The sequence below is a fragment of the Neodothiora populina genome (genome assembly GCF_041146345.1).
Source record: "Neodothiora populina strain CPC 39397 chromosome Unknown canker_contig_12, whole genome shotgun sequence".
Lineage (NCBI taxonomy): Eukaryota > Fungi > Ascomycota > Dothideomycetes > Dothideales > Dothioraceae > Neodothiora > Neodothiora populina.
This window is the reverse complement of record NW_027191404.1, coordinates 174,845-199,384: the sequence shown is the minus strand read 5'-3', so window position 1 is coordinate 199,384 and position 24,540 is coordinate 174,845. Positions and strand designations below refer to the sequence as shown.

Here is a 24,540-nt window from a genome sequence, read left to right as displayed (position 1 = left end):
TACATACGACTTTGGTCATTTTAATCCTTTGTTCACCGTAAGAGGTTCAAAATGACCTACAGTAAGTCACATGTAAGTAAGTCATATTACTATACTGTACTATGCTCTGCGCACTGTCTCTTCATTGAGATCATGACGGTCATCCGACTCTACAAGGGTACAGTTCTCACCAAGTAGCCAGCTCCTCACCTTACTTCCTAAAAGCAGGGAGCAACTATCTATGCTATGCACGACCGACCACCTCAGCCATGCGATCTGAAAGAGACCAGAAGTGGGATAAATGAGTTTATTCAATGAATCCCTCGGTCATGAAAGATGGCTGCGTTATGTGTATATATATGTAGGTTTTTCAATCTCTATCAAGCGGTGTGGTGATGGTAGTAATGAGTAGGAGGGACGGGACATGTGTAGTAAGAAGGGAGGAGAGGCCGACATGCGAGCAGGGGAGGGTCAAAAAGGGGGGCGAGGGCGGAGAAGACGGGCCAAAGCACACATTCGCAAGAGCGGAAAGGGGTTGTTTTATACTAGTCCAAATCAAAGATAAAGCATATTCTGAACAGCAGAAGGAACACACCGACAATGTAAATGCAAAACGACAAGAAACAGCAAGAACAAAAACGCGAGACTGCAGAGACAAAGAGTGGGAAGCTCACTGTGGCCACGCCAATCCTCGCTCAACTATTCATTCCGGTCTTCATTTACCGCAAGCCTAGGTTCTTGTGAAAAAAGGAACGCATTGGCCTGCAGTAACCGGAAGATGGTGATGTTGCAAAAGGGGATGACTGACCGCCGCCACTCTCCTCTTCGAACAGTGGAAAGACCAAGATGCAGAACAGGAAGAAAACCCCATGTCAGCAATCACCCTGACATGGTGCGACAGAAGACGGCCGACCTTAGACACGAGCGGCAGTCTGCGACACGACCTTGTCCGGCGGTGGCGGCGGGTCGTTAGCAAACTGCCACTGCACGCCGGGACGCGATCTGTCGGGCATCTGATGAGGTGGGGCGCCGCCTCCACCACCACCGCCGCCGCCACTGTCGTGGGGTTCGACGGGATCGTAGCCGTCGTCGTAGTCATCGTCAAAGTAATCGTCCTGGCCGTCCTGGCTGTGCGGGGGATTCTGAATGGGGTCGCCATTGTGGTCGTACTGCTGGGCACCCTGGTGTGCAGAGGTCTGGTTTGCTGCTGCGGCTCCGTTGTTTTTTCCTCTGACGTTCTTCTTGCCCTTCCTGCCCTTCATCTTGGCCTTTTCCAACAGTCTTCTCTTCTCTTCGGCCTTCTTGCGCTCCGCCCTGTCCTTGATCTCGTATTGGCGGATCAGAGCGAGGGGCGGCACACCCCAAATGTCCTCGTATTCGCAGAACTCGCATATCCACATGTTGTCTTTGGTCGGCTTGTGATGGTAGTTGTTGTACTCTTGCTGCAGACGACGCTCGCGGGCGGCATGGGCGTATTCGCGACTAGGACGGCGTCTCCGTGGCCTCCTAGGCGCAGGGTTGCCGGCGGGGTTGCCGGCAGCATTGGCTTGAGGGACGTTCATGGCACCGGCGGCTGTATTGGGCCCTCTCATGGGTAAGTTGGTCTGGGTGCCTTGGGTGGTGTTGGCGTGGACGAGGGCGGCGGGAGAAGGAGCGATGGGGTAAGATTGGTGATGAGAGGTGGTGGGGACTGGGGTCGAGTACGGCGGCTGAGGGTGGCCAGGCCAGAGCATCTTGTTGGATGAGTCGGACTCGCAGGTGAAGGTGAATTGTGTCTTGGGAGTGGCCGACTTGGGAGAAGGTAGCGAGAGCAGGCTGACGTTCTCTCTGCCCTTCTGCGGCGTCGTGGGTTGACTCTGGGCGTTGGCGATGGCGTTGGAGATGATTCTGTGTTCCTGAGCGGGGGCATCTGCGGGAGTCAGCGACATTGTATGTCAGTCCAAAAACAAAGGAATGCTTACGGATCTTGGTGCCGTCGCCTTTGTAAGCGCCTCCGCGTTCCACACTCTGCTCGACACCGGCATAGGGATAAGCATTGGCGACGTGTGAAATCGAGACTCTCTCTCTGCCCCGCATCGGCGACGACTTGCCCGCTCTCCCACGACCTGCGCCAGCGTGACCCATTCCAGTTGCTGAGGGATACGAGGTGGCGGCGTGAGCAGAAGCGTCGTCGCTGGTTCCGTCCAGACCGTGCGAAGAGATGCCCATGTTGGCCAACTCTGCCGTCAAGCTGGACTGGTGCACCGCGGAACTGGCAGAGAGGGGTATTTTCCGTTTCTTCTTGTTGCTTGTGTTCTCAAACGACTCGTAGCCGTCAGCCGAGGAGGCGGTCGAGGCAGGTGGCGCTGGTTTCGCTGCTCCTGCTGCTGTTGCCGTCCCTGTTCCTCCTGCTGTTGCTGCCGCTGCTGCCACTGCTCTTTGTTCGCCCAGCATCCTGCGCTGCTGCACTCCCTCGACCGGAGACTGGACCCGGAAATTCGGGTGATCAAAGACAATCTCGTCCTCGTCGCTCTCCTCTCCATGCTCCGCTCCGCAAGTGCAATGTGTCACCTGGTCTCCGTAGTGTGCGGCATGTCCCCCGTTGACTGCTCCTCTGCCGTCGGCCTTGTCTGCAGCGCCAAAGGGGAAATTGAAGGACAGCGACGAGATGGGAGGGTCGGGCGGGTAGATCAGGCTCGCTGATTGCTCGGGGGATAACCTCGACTTGAGTCTGTTCTTGGGCAGAGGGCGGATGGGGCGATCGGGATAGACGGGCGACAGCGTATCTGCACTGCGTGTTAAAATGGGTTTGTTGTCTGCACCACCGATTCAGCGACTCTTTCTTCGTCTCCTTCTGTTTCTGGGTTTTCCTGCTCTTGCTTGCCTTGCCTCTCTGATCTCTGATTGATTTATGGCTGTCCCCTCCTGCAAAACTTACCTGCAGATGCCATCCTCGCAGATGGCGACGAGAGGCGCTCGCCAGTAATGGTTGGAGACCGCAGACGACGAACGTCTGTCTCTCTTGGGTGTTTGGTCTCTCTCTCTCTTTGGCAGCAGCAGGAAGATGGGACTTCGGTTGCCTTCTCCGGCCCGCTGCGGCGGTGAATTGCTGCCTTTGCCTTGGTTTACGCGAGCTTTACCCGATGTATTTCCGTCCAGCTCTTTTGGTTGCCAACAATAAGGTACCTTTGGGTTATGATTAATCAAGAGTAATTGATAATGATACCTTGATCAAGAAGGGGGGATGCAAAGAGAGTCCACCAAAGAATCACTGATTTGGACTTCTGTTATTGTTGATGCACGCAATGCTTGTAGAGACAAATGTGATGGGCTTTGACAGCTAAGAGTAATTCTGGCTGGTATTACTAATCACGTCTTTCGTCCTGCTGCTACAGTGCATGCCCTCATGCCATGCCCTGTCCACCTTACTGTACCTTATTACTCAGTAACAGTGACGGACGGCAGAGCCCAAAGGACGGGGAATGAAACTTGTCCACACTTGTCCCCATCCTTCTCATCATCATCATCATCATCAGCATCATCATCATCATGACTTTGCCCTACCTGACCTAGCTCACCTCAGGCATCTATGCATCGAAGAGGAAATGAAAAATGCACGACTCATTGATCCTGCCCCCGCTGCCTTGGCCTTCGGAGCTTCAGGGCAGAGTCGCCGTGCTGATTAGCTCTTCCGTCGTCTTTTTCGTTAAAGCTTGTACTGTATGTGTGACTGTCGACTGGCAATGTGAACTGGAAAGCTTCAGATTGGTGGCACCGTATCTGTATTATAGTACAGTATATTGCCGCCGTCTGTGCTGAATAGTAGATTTGCTGATATACTGATCTGTACACCACTTTACTTCTTGATACTGCACAGTATAGTTGAACATGCCGTCCTTCTGCCTTGATGCTATATAGCTCCTAGATAATCTGCCGATAAACAGCCATGCTAAATGCTTCAAATGTGCTTCTTCTTTATACGCATACTCAAGTCTCAACAAAGTGGGCAGTGATAGTGGAGACAAAGAACAGCCGCGCTCACCCAGCACCTGCCCTCTTCCTCGCGCTCTCCCTCCACCGGTCGCCAAACTTCATAATCGACCAGATCACAAGTGGCCCACTTATCAGCGTCCAACATCCCAGAATCGTAAACAGCCATCCATTGCCAATCGCCTTGATTATCGGTTCTGCAACGAGCGATCCCACACACGCAAAGATGTTGCGAATAAAGTTGTTGAGAGCTATACCGTGGGATGCGCGATCCGGCATGAACTCCGTGAGCATGGTCGTCACTATGCCGAAAACCAGCATCGTGCCAACTCCGAAGAAGAAATTCGCTATCATCTGTTTCAAACCAAAAGTCAGTCGCAGGTTCATCGCATGTACACTGCAGCAGGCAATCCAATGCATACCGGACAGATCCACAAAACCCCTGCCTGCGCTGACCAACCATACCACAACAACGCGGCTGGGTACATGAGAGCGCCCAGCCATGCATTCTCCCGCATGCGATCTTCAGGCTGCAATATCAGTCCTCCTTCACTGTCGTGGCGACCTGCTTTTCTCGCTTCTCGATGCATAATGTAGTCTACCCATTTGCCGCCGAGTATGCTGGATACTATATACCCCAACGAGTTGGGAACATACAAGAGACCAACGATTATCGTCGAGTAATTATATGGACTTGCTTCGAACGTCTGCTGAACCGACACATTCAGCACATAAAGACTTCCAAAAGTGGCGCTCGCATAATAGACCACCAAGGCAACCGGTGGCGACCGAAGATTGAGGATTATCGCCAAGGGATCGATGAAGCATGTGCGAAACATGGCGGCGTATTTTTTCGTCTTCAACTTGACACTTTGCCGAGTCGTGGTTCTCGACAGTGTATGCATCTCTTCGTCGGCGGTAACTTGCTGTTGCGCCTCCACAGCGATGGCTTTCCTGACTTTCAAAGTCTCCGGCAGAAAGAACAGAACAAGAAACCATATCACGACTCCGTAGATAACTTGGAACCACATGGTGCTTCTCCATCCGAGCCCCTGTGCTAATGCGCCGCCAACGATCGGAGCAATCAAAGGACCGCAGAGGGGTCCAAGATAGAAGATTCCCATGGCGCGACCGCGCTCCTTGACTTCCCATATGTCAGCTATTGTGCCTGCACCGACTGCTTGCACGGAAGCCGATGCGCCACCAGAAAGTATGCGCATCACCAGAAACATTGCGATGTTCTGACTTTCCGCTGAGAGCACGTTAAACACAAAGTAGACCAGAAACGACGAAAGGTATATTGTCCGCCGTCCTAGAATCTCGGAAAATGAGCTCCAGAAGAGAGGGAAGATGGCCATGGAAAGCATATAGAACGATACTGAGAGATTAGTGACGAATGCCGTACTGTTGAACGCTTTTGCGATATCAGTGAGCGCCGCTGTCGATAAAAATCAGTGACCATGAGCAAGCAGACTTGTTTTGTGAATAGCATACGTAAGACTATGCCACTGCCAATCGGCGCTGCAGCTGCTGCAACAGCAACAATGAAGGTAATGAACCATTTCGTCCCACGCGCATAATCTTTGGGCTCTTCTACTTCGGCTACCACAGACAGCTTGGCCAGCCAGCCTCTTCTCGCGAATCGCGGTAAGGCTCTAGGACCCTTGACCTCGATCGTTGCAGGTTCCGGTACCTTCGACTCATCTTCTGGCTTCACCACAGACGACGGCGAAGGGTCGGCATCGAACCGATCATTGCTTGCGGCTTTGATGTCGATGGACGCGTCTGACGTGTTTCGAAGGTCAAAGGACTGTTCGATATCTTTCTCTTCTACGTCCTGCACCGCCATATCCGGAATGGTTCAGGGTCCAAGCGTGACGTCGTCGACCATGTGCCTGCTTATCGATGGCTTGGTAAGGTAGGTATATCTGATGAAGTGGGGGCTTTGTTCAGTCAGGCACGCGGCGCATTCGAGACAACTATCAACTGCTGTTTTCGACTCATGAAGGGTGTCTGAAAGCGAAGAGAAGAGCAGATCAACCATTGTTTTCCATTTCGTATGCGCATCTTGGCCCCTAAGGTGTGCTGCTCTCCCACCTTTAGGTGCAAGCGGTGGAATCATTAAATCCTAATTGCGATAAACTGTGCCGAGAGCCGATTACCTTACAGTACCTCCAGCACACCAGAATTCACCGAGCGGTCACCTTCCCGATTGGCCGTCGTCGGCCGAAGAGACATGTATTTGATAGAAAGTGTCGGGTTCGATGTTATCCTACTACCTTATCTCGAATAGCCATGTGCGCTTGCTCAGCCTATCTATCATATTGCATGCGCCTCTACGAATATCATCTTCTTGCAGCGTGAATGCTTGATGGAGTCATGGTACCTGTCAAGCTAACGAGCTGATCAGGCTTCATGGAGTAAGAGCCGCAAGTGGTCAAAGCTTGCACTGTAATCGCATTGTGCTGTATCCTCTATCCATATAGTATGACTTGTTTTTAAGTCTTTGCCGTCGATTATTCCGTGTTCATATGAAGCTAATAAAGAATAAAGGGTAATTTACAGCTTCTGTCTAGCATACCGCTGTGCATCAAACAAGACATCGAAGTTTAGGTATAGCTTAAGGCAGCAAAGCCCATGTCCAACTGCTACTTACCTAATCACAAGCCTACGTCTAACCGAGGCTCTACATTCCCGAAGCAAAACGGACCCGGCACCTCATGTCACATACAATACACGCACGACATCGATTCAAGCACCACAAGTGAACACTAAGATCAGTCACCGTGATGATATGCGGTGCTTCCAGAGGTCCGATGGTGCGTCTTTGATTAGGAACTTGTTCTGAAGAACATGGGGCAACCCTGTTCAGTCAGGTCTTCGGGTTCAGAACATGCATGCTCAAATTCACAGTACTACGATTCACGGGTTGGGTATGGAGCTTGCCGTGTTGCACAGATATCCCCGCATTGAGGTGTGGTAGCTGTGCTTCGCGGGATCGTAGCAAGATGACGATGGTTGACAAGACATTCCCTGGAAGCATATCAGGCATCAATCGAGCCGACAGATAAGTACGCGAGGGTGGTTGTTATATCATACGAATTACAGGCAAGGAAATCAAGCCACTGGTGGACGCAAAAGCCCAGCCACCTACGACGAAGATGGAGCAGGGTATGGTAGAAGCATCCTCGTAAGACCGGGCGCGGAAGAGATTTGGGCCTCCGGAGCCTGAAAATGCGGGTGCTTGGTTGGCCACACCCCGTGTCCCGCAGCGGGTGTGAGTAGACGTGGTAGGTGGTGGTTCGCCAGAAATGGCTCTCCAAAGATATTCCATCTGCAAGTTGAGGCGAATTTGTGCCGCTGTACGATTGAGGATAGATACAGTATGTATAGTGATTTTGCGATAGCTACTCTATCGTTGATATAGATATGGAGAGCATCTTACGTCACATTTCCTCTGTTGTCGCGTAGAGCTGAATTAATGATCGCGCTGAGAATCGAAGACACACACTAGGTACCTTACCCGAAAGCCACGTCAAAAAAGATTGCACACCGACATATAATCGACAGTCCTTTCCTCTATCTTATCTACCTGGTAACGAGGATCCTGGTTCCTAGGGTCCGAGCGTGTCGGGTTGCCGTGGCGGCGAGCGAGATCAGCCTCCTCGTGTGTTTGGTTCTAGCGCGCGGGAGGTCGTGGGTTTAGCCTTTGATTCGCACAGCATTGCCATTCGCCCAGCCACATGCGTGTACAAGAACCTCGAAAGCCATCTTGGTGGGACCGATTGTTAATCTAGGTCGAGGCTCGATCCTCTCATTGCTACTGCAGTGCGTCTTGCTGTTCAAGTTTTTCGTACTTTTGCGACCACACTGCAGCACCTTGAATATTCACCGTGGCAGGAAGCTGTTGCTTCTGAATCAGCAGCAGCAGGTGTTCAAGGTTCGAACGAACAGCGCGGGCCGACTCCGCCCGTTGGAAGCTACGGCGATTTACAGGTCGGGCGCTTCACGATTCACGCTTATCCTCTCCACAAATCAACAGAGAAACGTGCGAGACGTTGACCGTTGTTGTATGCATGCTTTCCTTGCCTCTTTTTTCTTCTACTTTGACTCTTATATCAAAGAAGTAGCCAACTTAGCTAGCTTGTCTAACCGTGCCGCAGGATCTTGGGAGCATCTCTGCTAACCTCTCGACCTGTACTGCGAGACAGCTTCCATTCAAGGATCGAATACCCCAATTTCAGTCAGAACTAATTGCTCTAATACCGATAAGCCGCGCGTTGACTTCAGTACCTAAGCACAATCGACTGCACACTCATTGGACGACTTACTGCACTGCCTCACCTGATACAGCATACGGTTTCGCGCAGTCTCGAACTTGTTGTTTCTGCAATCAGCCTTTGTTATCTATCATCGTCTTGGGCGATCTGCATGCTCAGTCGTGACCAGGTACATCTCCAAGTGTTTCAGAGAAGAAACCCCATGTCATCAAGCTCGTTCCTTCCCTAAGTTTGAGGCGTGTTGCAAGTAAAAGCAAATGGGCGTTGCCACAAAGCGACCACCTCTTCCCGCACCCACTGAGGATCCGACGGACGAGAGTGTCGTCCATCTTGCGCATATGGATGTTGATGATTCGGCTACCGATCTAGCTACCAATGTGTCGCGCCGTACAGACGCAACTTCTTACACCGTCCCTGAAGACGGAAGGTCCATCACTATACCCACTGACAAGAGGACGACGGTGCTGGGCCATGGGCGCAATAAATCACAGACCTCACTTCTAATCGAGTACTTCGAGGCCAGCAAGAACGGCGGCAGCAGCAACGGAGGCCGCCCAAGTGTTCGTGTCAAGGTAACGCCTTCGTCGAAACGTAAGAACAAGTCTGGATCAGGAGACGCAGTCCAGATCACTGGTATAGGCAAGGACAGAAAGCCGTCCTATACCCGACGCATCTCTTTGGGTAGCCGACAGTCAGAGAAGGACTCCATCGCTCCGCCAATCGAAGGGACGGAGTTGTCTCACTCATCCGAGTCGAATCTATCAAACAGGCCACCGGTCGAAGTGGAGATTCTCAACAACGGGAGCGATCTTTCAAGTGCCAACCTCCGCCTATCACGGGATTTGCAGTATATGACAAATCCTTCAGACATCTCTTCCATGCCTCCGGATAGTCTGCTCGACGCCAGTGACATCAGCACACGACCTCGTAGCCCATTGATCGAGCAGGAAACCAAAGCTGCGATTGACGAGCACCTGCGTGCTCCATCAACAAGAGACAGGAGTCGTAGCATCAGCCGTGAACGCATCACACAGAAAGTCATGGAAAAGCTCAAACAACGCGCTGCTGAGAAGCCAGTCGAGTATGAGCCGGACAACAAGCCCTCCAAGGAGCGACGACGACGGTCCTCAAGATCACATCATACCGAGGAGTCGATGACCAACACTGAGTCAAGTTTTGTCTCTTCAAGTATCACTCCTTCTTATCGCTCTGGCGCAACTTCCAAGGTCTCACTGAACAATCCAAAACTACTTGAAATGGTTGAAGACACCGTCCGCAGACTGATCCTACCCGAGATCAATCAGTTGAAGAGCGAAAAGCGAACAGAAAGGAATCTTCACGATTTTGAAAGTGGCAATCATGAATCTTACATTGACAGCAGGGATTCATATAGCGAAGATCTGGGTCGTCGTCTTTCGAAATCTTCAAGTTCTCCAAACATATCCAGCAAGCCCAAAGTAGTGTTGAATCGGTATGACGATGACCCTGGCGAGGTACTCTCACGTGGCGACTCGGAGCGGCGAAGTCAACGAAAAAAGCACCGTAAATCTAGTCGCGAATCAGTGCCGACATCTTCTCGCAGCGAGCGCCGCTCGTCGAGGGGCGAAGATGAATCTTCTGTTCATGAGAAGACCAGCAAAGATAGTCATCGCGCACGAGACGCAGTTGCCGCCGGTATTGCTGGAGGTGTCCTGACCGCTGCCGCATTACGCCATCATGACTCCCGTGACGGTGACAGCAGGGAGAAGCGTAAGAAACGAGCGAGCAGCAAGAGCCATGGCAGTAGAAGCAGATCTGCTAGCATTCAAGAAAGCGTGCAAGAATCTCACAATAAAGTCGAAAAAGTGGACATCCCGCCTATGCCTTTCGCCAGCGGTATCAACGAGTCCGATATTACCAGGACCTCCCTATTGACTGAAGTGACGGAACGACCACGTTCGAGGCAGTCCGACGAGCTTCGCACGCCGGTGAAGGAGGTTTCGCGGTATTCGTTCAACAACGACAGTCAATCTCCTTCCTCCCGAACGCCCACTCAGTCGACCCATCAACTCGGCCATAATCACGGCTACCAGTCCTATGGTAATGCGAGCCCCACAAGTCCAATGAGCCCGATGACCCCAGAATCGATCTCGACAAAAGCAAGGATTGCAGCGCTCGCGGCTGCGGGACTAGGTGCTGCACGTATCCAGAGGAACCTTGATGAGAAGCGCAAGAGCGCTTCGATTGACGCTACTGGAAGCCCTCGCTCTGCAGGCCGGAGCCCGGCGCAAAGTGTGTCAAGCATCAGAGACGACATGCGAGACCCTCTTGTTCCTCAAGGCTTACGTCCCAGAAGTCGACTTTCCCATACTACGGCGGGTGCAGAACGTGATTCAGTACATTCCGAGACATCTGCACGTGAGGCTGAGCATGAAATGGAAGAGCACCTAAGGCCCGTCTCCGATGTCACCTATGACGACCCAGGCACTCCGCGTGGCGAGGAGATGGAGGAATGGTTCCAAAAGCAGCACGAGGAGAATGAAAGATATCGACAATCTATTGCCGGGTCATCTCTGGATGATCCTTCGGATGACCGTCGGCATACTCACTACACTGACGATACCTATAGTTCTAACAACGGCGCTATCACTGAACGTGACATCCGTGGTGTCTCTGCCCAACCACAAATCGTCAACGAACACCATGCTGTTGAATCCGCTGTAGCTTCATTGCTCGACCCTTCAATGCTTAGTAGTAGCGTCCGATCCGACGCTTATAGCAAGGTCGAAGAATCCAGTCATGACCATCATATGGAGGAGAATCTACGTGATATCACTCGCGCTTCTCCTGCACCCCATGAGATCGCCGCTGTAGCCGTGTCAGAGGAAGCCAGCCCTGTAAAGAGTCGCTGGAGTGCGTTGCGCGAACAAGCCGAAGCTCTGTCAGGAAAGAACTCCCCAGGCGATTCTGATGCTGTCTTGTCTAAGCGCGATGAAACCCGCCTTCTACAGGATCACCGCTCTGAAGGCACATCAACACCAATCAAGATGGGAGCTAGTGGTCTGCCTCTGATGGACGATCCGTTGCCCGAGATTGGACATGGCTTGGACGATGTCTCTGAAATCAGTACGAATCCTCCTGAGATCCATGGCGCAAAGCCCCAGGGTGACAAGGAGCGCTGGTCGTATGATACCGATGGTTTCCTGAAGGATCGCACTCGAAGCCCTGACATCCTATCCCCGGGTAGTAATCATCATGAGAGGACTGCTGCGCTGCTAGGTGCTGGTAAGGCTACTGGTGGAACTCTAGCAGCTGAGCACCTGTTCGGCCGCAGCGAAAAGCCATCGGTCTCACCACTAGACACGACCTATCGCAATAGTGTCGAGGATGCTTACAATCGAGGCCCTACACCAGGTGTACACCAGGCAGAGGCTGTACATTTGGATCACATGAACGCCACTCCTTTCAGTCCCAACGCTCAACTTGGCGACGAAGGCTATTCATCTGCCGCGCACGCTCGATCTCCTCGAGGTGAGAGGATCAAAGGTCACCACGATCGAGAGTTCACACCACAGCAGCTAGCCGAGTACGAAGCTGCCATGGGTCCCGACGATGAAGAGTTTCTCCGAGCAGGAACCAAGCATGCACGTCACTATAGCGCCAACTCTCATGGCCTGGCATCGCCACCATACGATAGCGCGACCGGAAAAGGTATCGACCGTATTCAATCTGAGGATGTGGTTGCTTTGATGGATCACTTGACGGTACGCGATGCCCAGCGCAACGCTCGCGATACGGAGATACTTGTCACTCTCGTACGCAGTGCAGCCGAAATGAGGCAAGAATTCGATGCTCTGAAGAAGTTTATAGCAGAGGAGGACCGCATGATCATGAAGAACACGGACCGCGATGCCGACATCACTGTACAAAAGGTCCTCAGTGGGCCTCGGCCAATGCCTGCTGGCGCTGTTCCCGCACGCTCCCCGCGTGGTAGCTACGACAGCGAAGAAAGCGCCACTAAGCGTAAAAACATCTTCAAGCGCGCTCTCAAGGGCCTCAGCAGTAGGAACAACAATGACCTTGCACGCATCGAGGATATGCTGAATCAGCTGCTCGGTGATGTTGAAGTCCTCAAAGTCTCGCAAGGCGCCGGCGCAGTCAGACCGCCCATGTCTTTGCGGACGGACAGTCTCGACTCATATGATTATGAAGAACGACGAGCTGGTGTGAGCTCTGGGTACGAACCAGAGGGCGAGGCAGGGACTTCTTCTACGCCTAATCAGTCTGGTGGTCAATTGTCTTTGACGCCAACTAAAGACAAGCACTTCCATTCTGGCTATGATGGGCGCAGAGGCAGTGTGAACCGTGTCAGCACTGTGATGGAAGAAGGTGACGAGGACGAATCTTACCTTAATCCTCACGAAGAACAGATATTGGACGACCACTTTGAAGGAAACCCGAGACTGCTGACCCCAACACAAGAAAGCTACAATAAGCGAAGCCCTCGCTCAATTGGAACGCCACCTCAAGCTCGTTTCGTTGATGATCGTGACCGTACACCTGAACGGTCGCCAGAGCAGCAGCGAAAGCACAAATCAACAAGCTCATCGCTGTTTGGCATTCCAAAGTTTTCCCGTTGGTCCAAGACTACTGCATCAACTGATCAGGACTACAAGCGCAAAAGCTACCAATCTAACAACTCCAAGGCGTCGAGGAGTGGCGATAGCATCGATAAAGATGTCTACAATGACGATGACTATCGCCTCAGGTCCGACGACAGACTTCGCTCTACCCAATCTCTGGCGAGGGAGCAAAATGCCGAAGCTGCCAGCTTACGAAGCGGCCGCAGTACTCTGACTCGCACACCGTCGCCACTGTTGCCCTCTGAGAATGGATCCTACCATCATGAGAAACCTCTGATGAGCGGAGGTGCAGGCCACCCCTCACCGAACAACCAACTTCGTCAGGAAGACCTCCAACGCTTCGATCAAGACATTGATGATCTGGATGCCATTTCTTTCGATGATCCGAAGTACCAGGCATATCGCAATTCTTTGCTTCTTCAACATCCACAACCGAGGCCAGGCCCCACACACCGCCATCAGACGAATCTCGAATCACAAGCACGTACTTTCAGTGGAGAGGAAGTCAACCCTTCCTCGGGCCTGACCGACTCTGATCTTTCGGCCAAGACAACAGACAGCGATTTTGACCCGGCTCAATGGGGATCGAACCCTTCGCTTTCACTCGCGCGCACGAGCAAAGTGGCAGGTTCTGCAGCTGCCCGAGACGATGGTCCGCTCATTCCACAAGCGCAGCCGTCTGCGCGACAGCAACAGCAAGAAAAGGAGAATGCCGAAGCGGCCAGACGTAGACTGGAGGAGGAAGAAGAAGACGCTAAGAACAAGCAGCCGAGACACGCGTACGATAGGATGTACTACTCATCGCCTCTCGGGTCCGGACATCTGCTGGAGCCAATCCCAGAAGTACGGTACTCACTCGAGACTGACTCGCGTTCGATAAGATCATTGGCATCTTCCAAGGGTCATGTAAGTTGTTCTTAATTCTTTTTGCAGGGTTACGAGGAACTAATTTAATCTTCTCTACAGCGCTCTCCCGATCCATCTGCCCGGCCTTCTGTTGCTACAAACAGCGCTTACAACAACGAGAACTCGAACGCCTCGACTACTCCGTTCTCTTCACCGCCGACTGCCCAAGGGTCGGCACGCAAGATCACTGGACCGAGACCTATGGGAAGTAGGAGCCCTAGCAAAGAGGCCAAAGTAGCAGACCCCAGCTCCAATGATGCCGGCAGGAACGACAGACCGACGGGTACCGTGAGACGTAAGCCTGTCGCTTCGGGTGCTGCTGTCGAAGATGAGACCAGTTGGGGATCAAGGAATGGAAGACAAGGGCGATGATTTGTCCCACGACAAAGTGCGAGTCTTCTCCCACCGGCCGTGATATCAATGCTTACTGGATCGATGAACAAATCGCGAACAGTCGGTGGCGAAGGATGAGTTGACAGAGGACAACTCAACAACGATCTGAGACGAAAGGCAAAGCAGAGAAGGACAGAAGTCCGACAGAGATGCGGGATGGTTTGATCGTCATGACTTCGGCATTCTTTCTACTGTTCACGACATGAGACATGCGACTCCGCGATGAATAAGACGAAAGACAGAATGAAGAGGGCGGGAAAAGGGATGTAACACTTCGAATTACGAAAGGACGAATGTCGGGACAGTTCGAGAGGAACAGGGGCAAATACGGGAACAGCAAAACAACACATGAGACACGACAGAGGAGAGATGTGTTACAATAACGACAGGGGGAGGACGAATGACACTTTTATGTCGCTTCCTTTTCTATCCTTCTTTTCTTCGACCTTCATTAGTAGTATACCTCTTTTATTTTAATCAAAGACGAAATGAGATGTTGATGACCACACGACGACTTTAAAAACCGTTTTCCTCTCGCCGATGTCTTACGAATGAAACTTTTACTGAATTCGCTAGGAACAGACCAGGAAATATGCAAAGCAGGAGGAGATGGATACAGTGAGTTGTTACCATCGAGTAGGTAGCTAAGTGGCCAGTCACGGTCCCTCGAACGGCAGGGGGGTTTTCTGATGATCAAAGGAGCAAGTACATGACTTTTCGATCGGGTATATAAATATCTACTAGTCCAAAGAAAGGAAGCATTCCAGCTCCAGTTTTCTGCCTCTTTTTGCTTGTGCTTTCGTGAGCACTTTGTTGCATGTTCCACTTTTCGTCACCCACCAAATAAGACGCTTCAAGATGAAGACGAGGCAGCGGCCTTGTGCAAACTATTATAGTGCTCGCCCAAGCCAAATCCATGTCGATAATAAGCCAGCCAGATTCTTTTGTCTCCTTCCTTCTCCGCTGCAGCTGCCGCATCACCATTCTTCCCAGCGCCAGCACCAGAAGACTCAGAAGACCCAATAATATCCTCGACCCGCCCATCACCCTGCAACACAGAGATGTCCACACCGTACGTCTTTGCCAAAGCCAGCAATTCCAGCTGTCCGCCCCACTCACCTGTGTTGGCGACTTTATCGACGTATCCGGGCAGCGGCTCTTCTAGAAAGGCAGAGAAATCATCCGGATGAGAAGAGATATACGCCGCAGCCGCCTTGCGGACCTGCCGATACGGAAGCACAATCCCCTCTGCGCCTGCGTCCCCCTTTCTCGCCAAAAACGGAACCGACATTCCACGCCCTGAAGATGCAGGAGCAGTAGTCAAGGGAATCCCGAGCTCAGACAACTGGTCCGCGACAGCAGAGTACAAACAGTGACCATCAGCGCGGATTTCCTTCTCGCGTAGGTTTCGACGCGCGAACTCGGACAGCATGCGGCTGCGTTCTTGTTGTTTTAGGTCGGGGAGATTGGTTGCTTCGCGCTCGGCGGCGGCGAAGAGGGCCTCTTGCTCTGCTTGGCGGCGGGCGAGGCGGGCGCGCGCTCGGTTGGGTTTTTTGGGTTGAGGTTCTGATTGAGAGGAGGTGGAGGTTGGTATTGAGGTGATGTCTAGTTGTTTCTCTGCTTGGTGGCAGAGGGCTGCGTCGTCGTCGTTGTCATCGTCTGGTCCATTGCTTTCTTCGAGGTCTGGTTCTTCATCTCCATTTGTGTCGTCGGTCGCAGTGGATCCTGGATTCGTCAAGGCGAGCAATTCAGCTGCTTGTCGTTCCTTCAGTTCGAGCTCGAGTTTGTCGCATTCGTCGTTGACGCCCTTGCGCGTCTTTTTCGTCGCTTGCTTTTTCTTCTGCGTGATTTTGTTTTGCAGTTCTTTCAGTTGCTTGCGGTGGGTCGCTTGTATTTCCTCCATGGTGATAGATATATATTTTGTGATTCGTTATTGGTAGTATCGTGTTGCTCATTCAAAGGTCATCCGCTGAGCTGTAGTTGTATGTGCCGTTCTATGTGTCGTTCTATAGATGATGCTCAGATGTCAGAAGACACACGACAATCTTCGAGACGACCGGACCTGTAGTTTGTGATTCCTCTATTATATCAGAATGGTCGTGGTAGAGAAATGAGGCCGTCGGATGGCAGAATCCAGGCCATGGGTGCCTTGTGGCCTCACCGCCTTGCATCATTGGACCCCCGCGGCTGCCTGACGTAAGTCGAACCTAAGGTATGCTCAGGAATACAGCCACTATACCCCAATCTACGTCATGACGCGGATGAGCCGGTGTGTCTTAGCTTACCATACCTCTATCTATTGTATCTATTAGTACTACCACTATGCACTCGCTGCACCTGATGTGCTGTCAAGGTAACAGCCCAAATTCAGTTATTCTCTTCTCTTGCTACTCTTCCAATCGACCAGAGAATGACTCCCACGACACTCGCATCTAAATGACTGTAGAAACCTAATTTACTCCTCGCCTTCCACCATGGCACCCCCACATATCGCAGTAGCCTTGACGGCTGCTTGCTTGGCCCTGGTGGCAACATTCACCGCAATATCAACTTTTGGTCTGCCAGAGCTGGACTACTGGCATTGGAAACCAGAAATCGTCTCGTCTTGGTGGACGGAGAACGATCATCAACAAATCCTTGACCATCTTCCTGTTCCGTCATGGAATCCCACTGCTGGAACCGGGGATCAGTATCTTGTCGGTGCAGGCAAGGCCGACATCACTGGCCCTGTTGTTGAAATCAACATGATGGGTTATGCCGACCCAAATCAGCTGGGCAGTGGTCTGCGTCAGCGTCTTTACTCTAGAGCTTTCATCATTGGTAGCACAGACAAGCCACAGGATCGCTTCGTGTATCTTGTTCTTGACACACAATCTGGAGACACAGCCGTCCGCCACGGTATTCTCGACTCGCTTCGATCCATGGGCCCGGAATATGCTGTATACGGCTCACAGAACGTTGCAGTCACCGGTACGCATTCTCATTCTGGTCCTGGCGCTTGGTTGAACTATCTGCTTCCGCAGATCACCAGTCGAGGCTTCAGTAAGCAGAGCTATGAGGCTATAGTCCAAGGTGCTGTTGCCTCCATCAAGCGTGCCCACGACAGCCTTACGCCTGGTCGTCTCAACTTCGGTACAGTCCGTGTTGATGATGCAAACATCAATCGCAGTCCTTATGCCTATCTCGCAAATCCCGAGAGCGAGCGTGAAAAGTACCAAGGCAGCGTTGACAAGTCTTTGACTCTGCTCAAGCTTCGCAGAGACTCGGACGGCAAGGATGTTGGTGTGCTCACTTGGTTTCCGGTGCACGGCACCTCAATGCTTGGTAACAATACACTCATTACTGGTGACAACAAGGGAGTCGCCGCATACTTGTTCGAAAAGTATGCCGAAGGTCTTGATTCGGCATCTGATGGTCTTGTTGCGGGCTTCTCCCAGGCTAACGTTGGAGACACTTCGCCTAATGTGCGTGGCGCGTATTGCGAGTCCGGCGAAGATGCTGGCAAGCAATGCGACTTCAAGTCAAGCCTTTGCGGCGGCAAGAATGGGCCTTGTCACGGTCGCGGTCCTCACTGGGGTCTTGACGATGGCGGCACCGCGTCTGCGTTTGCGATCGGCCGCCGACAGTATCTCGGTGCACGCTCAATATACGAGTCGATGGTCAAAAAGACAAGTGACGAAGTCGAATTTGAGTCAGTGCGAGGAACTACTGTCAGGTCTTTGCATACGTTCGTCGATTTTGCGAACAGGACTTTTGTGCTGTCAAACGGTACCCTTGGCCGCACTTGTGCTGCTGCGCTCGGATACTCATTCGCCGCCGGTACCACTGATGGTCCCGGGGCCTTTGACTTCAAGCAGAACAATCCCGGGGACCCCAACGCGAATCCCTTCTGGGCTGTCGTGGGAAATTCGCTGCACTCCCCTGGACCTGACCAAATAGATTGCCAAGGCGTGAAACCCATCTTACTTGATGTCGGCGAGACGATGAGTCCATACCAGTGGTCTCCGAATATCGTCGATATCCAGCTTCTGAGGGTGGGTCAGCTGCTTATCATTGTCAGTCCAGGCGAAGCTACGACCATGGCAGGACGTCGTTGGAAGGATGCTCTCGCTTCTTCCGCCGTTGGCTCGTGGGCCGAAGGTTCCTCAGAGTCTCCATTTGTTGTACTCGGTGGTCCAGCAAACAGCTACACGCACTACATCACCACCGAGGAAGAGTATGGAGTCCAAAGATATGAAGGTGCCTCGACATTGTACGGACCGAATACCTTGGAAGCCTACATTAACCTCACACTCTCTCGTCTGCCCTATCTGTCGGCTGCTGCTCAAACATCAAACGACACTTCTCTTCCGCCTTTCGCTGCCTCGCTGCCTAGACTCAGCCCTGGTCCACAACCACCAATCAACACAAATGTCTCTTTGTCATTCATCCAACCCGTGGTCCTGGACAGAGCGCCTCTCTTTAAGTCTTTTGCAGACGTCGTCGACGACGTCCGACCCCGCTATTCACTTTCGTCTTCTTCAGCACCCGTCATCTCAGCTACCTTTGTCGGAGCGAACCCTCGCAACAATCTTCGATTAAACGGCACCTTTGCCGCCGTCGAAAAGCACAATCAACAGCTCGGAATCTGGCAGCAAGTCCGAAGCGACGCCGACTGGAGTCTGGTGTACGAATGGAAGCGCACGAGCAGCGTCGCAGGGACTTCGACGGTGCGTCTGAGTTGGGAGCTGGGATGGGAAGTCGGTGTCTGGGGACGTAATGACAGCGATGACGATGATGTTGACGAAGGCTTGATCGATGCTTTGAAGGGGCGGTACCGTTTCAGGTATTTTGGTGATGCTAAGTCTATTGGTGGTACTGTTACGGCGTTTGAGGGGGTCAGTGGCGAGTTCGAGCTGGCGTAGAAGATCTCATGCATTTTGTCTCCCTCTGGCTCTATATTATGTATGCTGCTTCTACATTCGAGATTTGCGCTGCTGTCTCTTCTGTCGTCTTTGCACTTGTGATACCATATGATACTCGGCTTGCATCAAACAACCTACGGAGTCATCCTTACCGCCGAAAGACATCGAGTCCATAGAAGACTTTACAGCAAGAATGCAAATGTATATACTCTGTATGAGTTGTTATGATTACATTTTGAACGCAACCAATATTCATACTGTAGTAAAGAATGCTATATGACTTGTATGGTATACCTACTGTGTCCGGAGCGAGATGGAGTCATCTCCGACTCGATGGGCTTTACTGTGAAATACGTCACCACCACCTACACACTGTTCCTTATGCTAAAAGGTACGGTAGGTGTAGAGAGCGTCGGGCAGGTGAGCCTCCATTCACACATTGCCGCGGTAGGTATCCATTCCAGGCCCTTCTTAAAACAAGCAAGCAAGGATAGGTATTAAGGTTGAGAGAACGACAGAAAAGGTACAAGCAAACACGAGGTTATCAAAGCGCGGACGGGGCCCCGGCAAGCAGAGTTACCCGTTTTACTGAGTTCGATCAGTGATCTGTGATCTGAAGCTATGTAAGACGCGCTTTTTCTGCCTGGCTGGCTGGCTGGCTGCCCTGCACACCTAATTAAGGTAAGGTAGCTGCAACAGTTGTGGTTGCTTTTCCTGCGTCATCAGTCGAGAGTCCTGCCGTCGGATTGGAGTCTATCGCTTTTTGGGTTTGCTCTCTCTCTGTCTGACTCTCACCTCTCTCTCTCTCTCCACTTTCTGCAAGTGTTGAGTTTCCTGTCACCGCTTGCGTGCCGCACATAAGCATCTTCGTTCTTGGCTCTTCATCTTTGTCTTCTTGATATCTTTTCTTCCAAGCTTTTGTGTATCATACTGTTAGTCCGAGTATCCGAACAAGAGGAAGACAACTCAGTAATTATCCATACCTTTTACTCCCATTGATACCACTCGACCTCGAAAAGCAGCTTGGCTTGCTGTCTCACGTCATCACACCTCGCACACCCATCCATATCCGGCTATCCGAAGCAAGCAAACAGCTCTTATAGACCAACAACACACCGTCTATAGCACATAGCACACGCAAAGATGTGTGATTTCCTTCCCATTCCATTCGTCTGCTTCCAATGCGGTATGTGCATCTCGGACAATTAAACAAATCATCCGAAAAATACAAAGCAAAAGTGCGCTTGTTCGTTCACTACTGACAGAGTTTCGCAATAAAGGAACCGACCAGAACCCGTGCCACTGCAAAGTCGTCGGTCCTACCATTGGATTCGCCAGTGCGATTGTTCTTGCTGTATGTGTCTTCTCTCCCAGTTCTTGTCGCCCCTCTCATCATCTTTGCGTATCACTGTTGTGAGTTTCGAAACAGAAATGCTAATGGCGAATGACAGGTCATCTGCTGGCCGGCATCCATCTTCTGCGGATGTTGCGCGACCGAGACGGGCAAGAAGTATGTGTTTTCCTCTTCTGTTTCCTCTCCTTCCTCTATCGTTCCAAAACCGCGTGTTTGTGTGCATTTCAGATGGACTGACAGGCTACCTAAACAGGTTACTCGCCGCCCCGGCTGATGGGTCCGGCGCGATCAGTAATGCTATACCTTTCTAACACCCGCCTTCTTCTTTGCTGTAAAAGGAAGAATAGGTGGGTGAGGGACGGTAAACTTGTTGATATGGCGTTGAGGATTGATTATCCTGTTTTTCTCTTCTTCCTCTTCTTACTCTAATGATGTATGTATGTACGTATAGACTATATTGCGGCAGGGCGGGCGATAGTGGTGGAGAACAAAGACAGGCAGAGGGCATGCTCGAAGACTAGACCAGCCAGCCCGCAGTAAATAATTTTCCAGTCTTGTGCTCTCATACACTAACACGACCATCTCACGTGTCTCTTTTCTTTTCTTTTTTTTTCTTGTTCCTGTTGCAAGAACTATAGAGTCCTTCCGCCTCTTCTCGGGTCATTCCATTTCCATCCCGGTGCATAGGTCCAATGTGTTTGATTTCCAGAGTGAGCAGCACCTCCACAACCAGCAGTAAGCCCCCGTCTCTGGCAAGGTAGAGAGGCAAGGTAGTAGGGCAAGGACGGATGTTCTCCTTGGTCGGACCCATGGACTCTGATCTGTACTGTAACACAACCAAATCTCGAGAAGCAGACTTGCTGGTCGAAGAGCTCTTTCGCTCTTCATCCCTCCTAGAGGCTACCGAGGTTTTTAAATCTCTATTCCTCTGCCCCCAGGATTCACATACGAGGCAGAGGACACAAAGTGTGCAAGGAAAAAAGCGGATGTGTATGTATCTGGGCGAGGAAAATAAGAAAAGTAAAAAAAAAAAAGGCCTTAGTGAGTCTCCTTTTCCCCCCGTCCTGAGCTTCACATTCATGATGATGGTCTCCCCTCCCTTCCTTTCCTCCCATTTCCCTCCTTGCTCTCCCTGTCCCGCCCATCTTGCTCACGGAAGTGAAAAAAAAGACCCCCACCCACCCCTTTCCTTTTTTTTCATTCATGAAGATCTTCAATAATCTCTGGTGCTGTTGTTGCTGCTGCTGTTGCTGAAGGCGCTGGCGATTTCGGCCCCGAGAGATGATATTATTGCCTTGCTCTTGAATGTGCCAATCCTTGTACGTCTGTAAATGTCTGGAGGAGTAGTGGTGGTGGTGGGAATTACGCCCCTTCCGCCTTCATCATCATCGTGGTAGTCGTCGTCGTCCGTGTCTGGTCCGTTGTCGAGTCCAAAGGCACCAGGAACGACGATTCGTTTGCTATAATCCTTCTCCTTCCTTGCAGAACCGACAAAAACACATGGATGGTCTGGGTCAGCGATCCTGCTTTGTATCTGCTGTATTGACTGCTTCGCTCGAGCGAGGTCTCCCTCCTTCTCTTGTTCCTCCTTCGTGTTCCCCTCAGACTTCTAAGCGGTCGGGGAAAAGGCGGCCGTCTCGGCTCTTGCGGCATCGACCCCCTTGCTCGGGTCGTCTCTGCGCATGATGCTCTCGACGGGTCCAAGAAGTCTCTGGAAACCGTTCTTGCCGAGAGTGGCAAGCTTGACTTCGGTGTCGGCGACGACGGATGCAGCGCGGGGCTTGTCGTCGAGAAGCGCCAATTCACCGAAATAATCGCCCTTTTGATACGACTTCAGAGGCTGAGAGTGACCGTGCTTGTAGGCTTTGGCGGTTCCAGACTCGAGGATGTAGAATCGGTCACCGACGTCACCCTCGCGGATGATGGGCTCTCCGGCGGGGTGCTTAGTGGTCTCGAGAGCATCGGCAATCTTTGAACGCTCGTAAGGAGTGAGGGTATTGAGTAGCGGCACGCTGTCCAGGAAGGACTCGTACATGCGACGACGTTCGAAAGCAGAATCCATTAGGATGCGACGGAAAGTGACGCGGTCGAGCTGCCACACGATGCTGGGACCAGTGCTGATGACAGTGGCGGCACGCGGGGCGTTGTACATGAGAGCGAGCTCACCAAATGAGGTGCCAGGGCCCGTGGTGCTGACCTGCTTGCCCATGCCGTCGGAACCGGGCTCGATCTTGCCCGTGGGCGAGACGAAGATGTCGAAGGAACCGCTCTCGACAACGTAGAAGTAATCGCCCTGGTCGCCCTGGCTGATGACCTTGACGTCCCTGGCAGGGATTTTACGCTCTTGCATGGCGCCAAGCACCTGTGCGGTCTGGTCGTCGTCGAGGTGGGCAAAGAGAAAGTTGCGGGAGATGGCGGTGCGGAGACGAGTCTCTTGTTCGGCCGTCTTGGGGAAGGTCGGGGGCTTCCAGTTGCCCTCGTCGGCACCTGAGGGGTTCATCGACTCGGCCGAGACCGAAGTACGACGGTTCATGTTGTAGTTGTTTGGGAACGTCTGTGGAGCGTCCATGGTGCCGGTCGAGGCAGAAGAGGCAGGGCCTGCGCCAGCTCTACTGGCAGAAGACGAGGCGGAAGAGAAGTTGAAGTTTCCAAAGGCGGAATTGGAGGCGGAAGCAAATGGAGAGGCGTCACGGTTCATGGCGCCAGAGGGGAAGTTGGAGGCGGTGGGTGAGGCAAAGGTATCCGTCTCTTCCTCCTCTTCAAGACGCTGCATGGGGCCGGGGGTGGACTGTTGGAATGGGTTGGTGCCCGGGAAGTTGCTCTCGGCCATTGCCGGGCCCTTGCTGTTTGATGTGGAATGTTGTTGTGCGAGAAGCACCTCGGCTCGCTGCGACTCGAGGCGACGCTGGAAATGATTGGCGCAGAACTGAAGCACGTCGTTTGGCTGATGTTTGAGCACTTCGCGTTCCAGGGCGGCGATCTCGTGCGTGTATGCGGCCGGAAGCGACGAGGAGAAGTTGGCCATGGTGAGGATATTCCGTCAAGTCAAGAGCTAGAGAGAAAGAGGGAGAGGGAGAGAGAGAGAGAGAGGGCAGCTTCAGCTTCGGCCTCGGCTCAAAACACGCTGCTACGTTGCACTGGTTGCGAGAGTAACTAAGGTAACTGTTACCCAGTGGAGTGCAGTGGAGTGGAGCTTGTTCTGGTGGTACAGTACAGTGCAATGTACAGCTGTATCCCTGACGTCGTGAGTACAGTTGCCTTGGATTCAGATGGTAGTGTGATGTGCTGTGCCGCAGATGCTGGATTGTACGGGTGGAGTAGAACGATATGATGCTGGGCTGATGCAGTGCCGGTTGCAGCAAGCTGGAAGCAGGGAGCAGGGAGCAAGGAGCAGGGAGCAGGGAGCAGGGAGCAGGGAGCAGGGAGCAGGGAGCAGAGAGGCAGGGAAGTATGAGGCGGACGGGGACGCGGGTGCGGGTACAAGCGCAATCGAGAGTCAAGTGGGGTGGAAGACGACGAGTGAGGGGCGGCAGCTCGTGTACAGGAAAGAGTACAACTGCTACTTTTTTGCTTCAAAGTAAGAGCTTCGAGCGATGGGGTTTGATGGATCAAAGAAGAGGGAAAGGGAGACAGAGAATGGGCGAGGTCGAGTCGTGGTGTCTCGAGTAGTGAGAGCTAAAGAAAAAGGGACGACAAGAGATGGAACGGACCAAGTAGTGACAGCTGTGTCTAGCAGTAGGTACAAGCTCAGAGTCGTGCTCAATCTTCTAGAATTGTCGTAATACACTTCAATTTGCCACTGCACGATGCTTTACGAGTTGTTGGCGATACAAGTTACTGCAATGTTGGCAGCGGCGACGATGAATGGCAGCAAGTAAGGCAGCAGCAGCAGTAATGGTGGTAGTAGCTGCCTGCAGTGGTAACAGTAACAGCAATAGCTTATTTACCTTAGCAGCACACACAGTATCACTCGTCAGTCAAACCCAACAAACCGTCAGCCCTCTCCGTGCTGAACCTATGATTCAAATCAAACCAATCCGCTCGATAATCCACTCATCCAATCCAAAGACACCGAAAAGGCTCTAGCTTGGCTGTGGAGAAGGGGGGAAAGAGTTCACTGCACCTGTTCCATT

General features: G+C 52.2%; 7 protein-coding genes across 7 annotated transcripts; 3 read left to right on the top strand and 4 right to left on the bottom strand.

Annotated features, from left to right (window-relative positions):
- Positions 1–893: 893 nt before the first annotated feature.
- Positions 894–2,909, bottom strand: AAFC00_000803 (uncharacterized protein; the record flags this gene model as incomplete). Its single annotated transcript, XM_069347520.1, has 3 exons — positions 894–1,888; positions 1,941–2,744; positions 2,897–2,909. 3 exons carry the CDS (start codon positions 2,907–2,909, stop codon positions 894–896), a joined length of 1,812 nt encoding a protein of 603 aa, XP_069203367.1.
- Positions 2,910–3,996: 1,087 nt separating this feature from the next.
- On the bottom strand, positions 3,997–5,797 carry AAFC00_000802 (uncharacterized protein; the record flags this gene model as incomplete). Its single annotated transcript, XM_069347519.1, has 3 exons — positions 3,997–4,302; positions 4,371–5,386; positions 5,443–5,797. 3 exons carry the CDS (start codon positions 5,795–5,797, stop codon positions 3,997–3,999), a joined length of 1,677 nt encoding a protein of 558 aa, XP_069203366.1.
- A 2,688-nt stretch (positions 5,798–8,485) lies between these two features.
- AAFC00_000801 (uncharacterized protein) lies at positions 8,486–14,128 on the top strand (the record flags this gene model as incomplete). Its single annotated transcript, XM_069347518.1, has 2 exons — positions 8,486–13,756; positions 13,817–14,128. The coding sequence occupies 2 exons, from the start codon at positions 8,486–8,488 to the stop codon at positions 14,126–14,128; spliced, it is 5,583 nt and encodes a 1,860-aa protein (XP_069203365.1).
- Positions 14,129–15,002: 874 nt separating this feature from the next.
- AAFC00_000800 (uncharacterized protein) lies at positions 15,003–16,052 on the bottom strand (the record flags this gene model as incomplete). The annotated part of the gene is made up of 1 exon (XM_069347516.1): positions 15,003–16,052. The coding sequence occupies one exon, from the start codon at positions 16,050–16,052 to the stop codon at positions 15,003–15,005; it is 1,050 nt and encodes a 349-aa protein (XP_069203364.1).
- Positions 16,053–16,623: 571 nt separating this feature from the next.
- Positions 16,624–19,053, top strand: AAFC00_000799 (uncharacterized protein; the record flags this gene model as incomplete). Its single annotated transcript, XM_069347515.1, has 1 exon — positions 16,624–19,053. The coding sequence occupies one exon, from the start codon at positions 16,624–16,626 to the stop codon at positions 19,051–19,053; it is 2,430 nt and encodes an 809-aa protein (XP_069203363.1).
- Positions 19,054–20,196: 1,143 nt separating this feature from the next.
- On the top strand, positions 20,197–20,718 carry AAFC00_000798 (uncharacterized protein; the record flags this gene model as incomplete). Its single annotated transcript, XM_069347514.1, has 4 exons — positions 20,197–20,239; positions 20,334–20,407; positions 20,505–20,563; positions 20,661–20,718. The coding sequence occupies 4 exons, from the start codon at positions 20,197–20,199 to the stop codon at positions 20,716–20,718; spliced, it is 234 nt and encodes a 77-aa protein (XP_069203362.1).
- A 1,298-nt stretch (positions 20,719–22,016) lies between these two features.
- Positions 22,017–23,432, bottom strand: AAFC00_000797 (uncharacterized protein; the record flags this gene model as incomplete). Its single annotated transcript, XM_069347513.1, has 1 exon — positions 22,017–23,432. The coding sequence occupies one exon, from the start codon at positions 23,430–23,432 to the stop codon at positions 22,017–22,019; it is 1,416 nt and encodes a 471-aa protein (XP_069203361.1).
- Between the last annotated feature and the right edge of the window lie 1,108 nt (positions 23,433–24,540).